The sequence below is a fragment of the Heloderma suspectum genome, chromosome 4 (genome assembly GCF_057233095.1).
Source record: "Heloderma suspectum isolate Gila_16-S chromosome 4, 16-S_ref, whole genome shotgun sequence".
Taxonomy (NCBI): domain Eukaryota; kingdom Metazoa; phylum Chordata; class Lepidosauria; order Squamata; family Helodermatidae; genus Heloderma; species Heloderma suspectum.
The window spans coordinates 297,848,940-297,854,939 of NC_139461.1; the positions used below are offsets into that span (position 1 = coordinate 297,848,940).

General features: G+C 41.2%; 1 protein-coding gene across 1 annotated transcript in view; it reads left to right on the forward strand.

Moving 5' to 3' along the window:
- PHACTR3 (phosphatase and actin regulator 3) overlaps window positions 1-4,944 on the forward strand; it is a 371,137-nt gene extending 366,193 nt beyond the window's left edge. Inside the window, exons 11-13 of the mRNA XM_084854302.1 lie at window positions 1,191-1,331; window positions 3,262-3,338; window positions 4,350-4,944. Coding sequence (XP_084710428.1) covers window positions 1,191-1,331; window positions 3,262-3,338; window positions 4,350-4,365 — 234 coding nt within the window. The 3' untranslated portion in view covers window positions 4,366-4,944. The remainder of the gene's footprint in view (window positions 1-1,190; window positions 1,332-3,261; window positions 3,339-4,349) is intronic.
- Window positions 4,945-6,000: the final 1,056 nt, after the last annotated feature.

Sequence of the window (6,000 nt, forward strand, 5' to 3'; positions counted from 1 at the left end):
GAGACACCTCCAGCTGACTGTGGCAGCTATGGGTTGCAACAGCTATTACTGAGCTCTCTCTTTTTCCTTTCTGCTTCCCTGAGTTCAAGGAGAAGCCACTGCCAGAAGGTAGGTGAGCGAGCAGGTTGGCAGCAGAAGCATTGAGAGTGGTTGGAAATAGTTCATTAGAGATGGCTGTAACAACTGCTGAAACGCCTAGCTACTACAGGCACCCAGAGGCTTCTGGTCAGAGTCAATGCAAGACAAAAATACACTGAATGTAAAATTATATGATATCTTATTACAGCCCTTATCCAGCACTATTCACACATAACAATATTTACACACATTGTGAGTTGTGCTAGAATGTGGAAAGGGATGTGCATTTAAATTTAAATGCAGTCCACTAAAAGCAACGGAATGCAGCTGCACAACATCCTCATTCAGATGTGCATTCTGATGTGTATCCAGTTTACACCCAGTTCCTAATGCAGTAAATGATCCGTGCATGGAAACTTGCTTCTGCATGCAGATCTCTGCTGGATCAGGGCATAAAGGTACCATCCAAAACTCCTTGGAGAACTAATTATTTAGGCTATGACTCTCTGCCCCCACCCACTGAGTGACGGAAGAAGTTCGTTCATACTAACTAAGGGAGTTTTCCAGCAAGGCAAATTATCTCTCTTCAGGCAATATGTACCATATGAAGCAGCCCTAAATTAGAACTATTTGAGCACTGAGGGCTGCTTCATGTGCTATTTTTTAAGCATGTACCTCTCTGTACACATGTTCCAAAACACGTGTTGGGATATGTGTTTGAAATAGGTATACACTGTGGGGAACTTATGATGTTATGGTTTTCCTAATGTATTGTGTGAAGAACAATACTCCAGGAACTGGAAAATTTCCAAGGCACTAAATGCAACACTAAAAAGCAGAGAAAGGCACTCTTACAAATCTAGAATAGCAAGACAGTAGAATATTTGCAGCTAGGCAAACGATCTCTGTCTTGTGTGCTGCTCAAGATGACTTCATGAATTTGAAATAAGAAATGGAGTTTGAACCATGTTTCTCTCATATTTCTAAATGCATACAATGATAATCAGAATGGACAAAAAGAAAAGCCCAGACATTTCCAAAAAATCTCCCTCCCCCATTACTTATTTCTGCTATGCAATTACATGGAGACTCTTTTTTTTTTCTCCCCAAAGCTTAATCAAAGACCTACAGTTGATGAATTAAGAGACAGAAAAATCCTTATTCGATTCAGTGATTATGTGGAAGTGGCAAAAGCACAGGATTATGACAGACGAGCAGACAAGCCATGGACAAGGCTCTCAGCAGCAGATAAGGTATGGGCCTTTCTACACTTACGGTGATGTACATTCATTTACATAGATTATATATGACAGTATGCAAATATTACACCCAGAAGACAGGCATATATCTTAGTGCCAAACTAATGTGCTTAAAACTGGCCACATCTCTTTCCTTAAAAAAAGCAGCAGTGGGGGCCCCATCTAAATCTGGACTGGGGCAAGACAGAGATTGAACTCTTTCTCCTGCTGAAAATCACCCTGAAGTTGCTGTTTGCCTGCCAAGGTGCTGTACATGGCTAATTTCTCTAAAGAAAAAGACAGGTCCTGTTCTAAGCATGTTAATTTAAAACATTCTTAATGTAACATGTAGTTCCACCCTTATGTAAGCAGTCTAAGTGTGCAATCTTATATGCAGTAACCTGGGTGTAAGCCCCATTAAACTCAATGGGGCTTACTTCTGACATGCATAGGATTATGCTAGAAGGCATCATCTGATGGCATGTGCATCTTGCAACTGAAACTCACACATGCAGCCCTGCAAAAAAGCCTATCGGGTGAAGATGCAGAGTGAGAGGAGTAGTGGTGGTGAAGATTACATCAACCACTCCTCCCACTCTGCACTGGATGCTCACAAGCCTCCAAGTTCGGAGGCTTACGCAGAAGTTATAGGATTGTGCCCACAGTGAAATGAAGGTTCTCTGTATATGAGTAGTACCATGAATTACTTAAGAATATATTTGCACATGCATAGAGCCAACAGATTTTTTTTTCTTGCACAGCAAACTGTGCCCCAATTAGTTCCCCTTTTTACACAGAACTGTTTCTCCCTACATGCAGATGGCATGGATTCGTATTTCTGTTTTGCATTTTTAACAAAGCTAGTTCATAGGTAGCTGAGGGACCTTGTGCTGCATCTGTTTAAAGCAGAAGCAAAAGACTCATTGTCCAAATCTGGAAAATTATTAAGTAGGTCACAGCACTGTGTGCTTGTGGCACTTTCAGAATGGAAGGGTCCGGCATCTGGTTGAAACCCTGCATGCAGATAATCCCTGGTGAAGATGATTATAGGTCAGTTCACACCTAACCTCACTGGCATGGGAGTTCTTGTAAGAGGGAGCCATTTCATTGCCCCCACCCATAGAGTTCCCAGATGAACCTGGTATCATCTCTCTCTCTCTCTCTCTCTCTCTCTCTCACACACACACACACACACACAGAGCTACGGCCTTCACACAGCTGTTCTGTGTTGGCGAGATGGAAGTTGAGGGTTCAGCTTCTCCAGGCCTGAGAGATTAGTGATCTACCTGCAGCAGAATGAGGTGGCGGCATCCTGAAGTGGTAGAGCGGAGGAGTGACATTTCTGAATGCTCCACATGCAACAGTTCCCTGCAAGTAAAAAAAAGTAGCCCATCGGGGAGAAAGTTTTTCTCCCAGTCTGCTTGTTGAGATGGCTTTCTGCTTGCAGGGAGGTTTTTTGTTTTGTTTTTAAACACAGGGATGCATTCGAGAGTAGCATCCCCCATCTGGAGTCAGAAGAGCTATGCTCTATTCTACTACCTCTGAACTCTACCACCTCATTCACTTGCATGTGTTGACTAGGCACAGGTGTGTGTGAGAGAGTGCAGTTGCTTCACATGCATCCAGATTTTGATTTTTACATGTGCTCACATTTTGGTGTGCCACTGTTAGCAAGCTGTTGGAAGCTTTGGCACTCCCCCCCCCCTCCCCAGTCATGTAGAGAAAAGAATCAAGATTTGTGTGCATGGCAAAGCAGACACACGGCCCTCTTACTATGAGCCCAGAGGCCACAGAATTGGGTTTGTTGTATGCAAAAGTTAAAGCAGTTCATATTTTGTCCTTCCAGTGCTTAGGGTTCTACATGGAGAAGGTGTCTTTTTTCAAGGTGTCTTTTCTTGCTAATTTTAAAAGGTCAATTAATCTTGTTTTCATTTGAACTTCCTAGGCAGCCATTCGCAAAGAGCTAAATGAGTACAAAAGTAACGAAATGGAGGTGCATGCATCAAGCAAGCATTTGACAAGGTCAGTTGCTCAGATATTTATTTTTCCATTATTTATAAATAATTTGTTTGGGTCTGGAATCTTCAGAATATTATGTCCATCTGTAGCAGCCTTTGCCAAACTGGTGCCCTCCAGATGTTTTTGAGCACAATTCCCATCACCTTTGGCTATTGGCCATGCTGGCTGGGGCTGATGGGTGCTGTAGTCTAAAACATCTGGAGCACACTCATGTTGGCGAAGGTTGCCTTATACCAATAAAAGCCTTTAGTTTGGAAGGGGGCAGGGAGAGAAAAACAACAATTCTGTAATCTGAGAATAGCATCCCCCCGTGACAATGATGTCTATTAGGAGCTGTAAATCCTTTCACACGTTCACCTTCTGAAGAGTTTGCACGTAAGATGCAAAAGGCAATAAATAATCTGTCAAAGCAGAGTTTGAAGTAAATGTAGAGGCTTCTCTTCAGGAAAAACAATTTGAGAATTTCAAAGGAAACAAAAACATTCTATAGAACTATAGAAAATGTTGACAGTCATTTCACATATCCCTAAGTCATGACATGTTGGCATGGCTTTGCAAGTAACAATAACCCACTTTTTTTTTTTCAGATTGGGGATTATTGTGAATGGGACAGCAGGTATATATAGGTACACACTGCCACTGCAAGTAGGACTGGCTAAACAAACCAGATATTGCATCTGTGGCTTGGTTAGCATTATGTGCAAACCAGGAACTCTGGCTTGTCTCTCTCCCAATAAGCCACAGACAGAAAGAACTCATCGTTTGTTATGGGGTTCTTGCTCTGGCTTGTCGTGAGAGCGACAAGCCAGTGTTCCTCGTTTGCACATAATGCTAACTAAATCAGGGACACAAGGTTTGTTTAGCTCTTCTAGTTTGTAGCAGGAATGATTGGGTGGTGTGCACCACCATGTCGCCTTGTTAACAATAACTCAGAATTTTTTTAAAAATTGTTGTGATGAAATTTTGAACAAGTGCCATTACGAATTTCTCCACTCTTCTCTCTTTTACCTCTAGATTCCACAGGCCATAGAGATTTTCTTCTGAGAAGAATTCGTCTTTTTTTGATACCGCTACTGAACATGCACCAGGGAAAGTATGAAGGTCTTTCCTTGAGGTTCAGTCTATGACAAGCTGATGAAACAAGTTCAAGAAGGACACTGCAGATTAAATCTCTGCAGCATACACTTACAAAGGAGGATCTACCAGAGGATGGCCGTGTTGGAGCCACAACACCTGTGGGGTGGGAGAATTCGTTGAAAATGACTGAAGTTGAGCTCATCAAAAAGGAATCTACTGCTCTCCTTTACTTGTTTTAAACTGTATTGCAGCGTATCTTGGGAAAGGAGATGTTGTGCATGTACAGGCTTTACCATTCCAAGGCCTCTGAGTTAATGGACATGGCGCAAACCGTCATTCAGTATTATCATGGTGACAAGACACTTGGAACTTACCACGATTAGTTTGTATAAAACACGTTCATGTTATACAAAATGATTTACTATATTATTTCTTTCCTTTTTTATATATAATGTCTAACAAAAACACAGCTGCGGCATTTTTCTGGGAGTCCTGTTAATTTCCCCTTTAATTAAATGATTACTTACTGCAGAAAACAGATCCACAGCCTTCCGTGTTTGATGATATTTAAGAGGGAACATAGTTTGCAAGAAAGGGGGATGGAATCTGATTTCTTCTCTCTCTCTCTCTATCCACTGAATAGATCTTGGACTAGGGGCATCCATTCTCTAGAAAGCAGACTTATTGGAACAGAACCTCAGACTGCACAAATAAGTATAGTGCTACCAAAGTCAATGGCATTGGGTCAATTTATACTACCAGAGAAGTTGAACTTTCATATGGTATTAAGTTGCTGTATAAAACAGACAGAAATTACTGACTAGCATCCAGCATCTAAATGTTTTGGTGGTGTGGCTGCTTGTGATACCTGCAGATATGACTTGATGGTGTGTGTAATGATGCAGTACTGGTGTGGTAGTGAACATGACACATTCTAAGTCATTATGTGCTGACAAAGCACAGCTTAGAGATGATATGTTCTTGACTTCATGGTTCTCCTGCAGATTTAGCTGCTCACATCAATGGTCTACTCACATGTACAGTGTAATATTGGAGTACTGAAGTCACTGAATATCACAGATAAGCTTCTATGACCAGAAATCCTTGCTCACCAAAGCTGAGCTATAATCTTTGTGAATTCTCTCTTCAGTCATTATATGATGGCAGGGGGCTGGTTCACACATGCGTGTTTGTCCCTTGGTAACTTCAGCATCTTATAATAATTCGCATGTGTGAATGCATTATCAAAGGTAGGGCTTCATATCAGCTCAAACACAATGCTTTTCAATGGAGTCAGTTCATACTTCAGGCTACCAATAATCATATGCACAATAATCAAGTGCAGACAAATCTTAAAACTGTAAAACTATTGTAGCCCATTTGTTTATGCAGATTGGATAATATTCTACTATCAATGGAAGAAAGAGTTATGAGTAGGAGCATGGAAGTATACAAGAAAAACTTGACATATTGTCCAACCAAGTCCTGTTGTCACAAGGAGTTTTTGCAACATAAAATCTGCTGGATATATTTGGAGACTATAAATACAAAAGATTAACAGTGCAATCCTATACCTGTCTACTCAGAA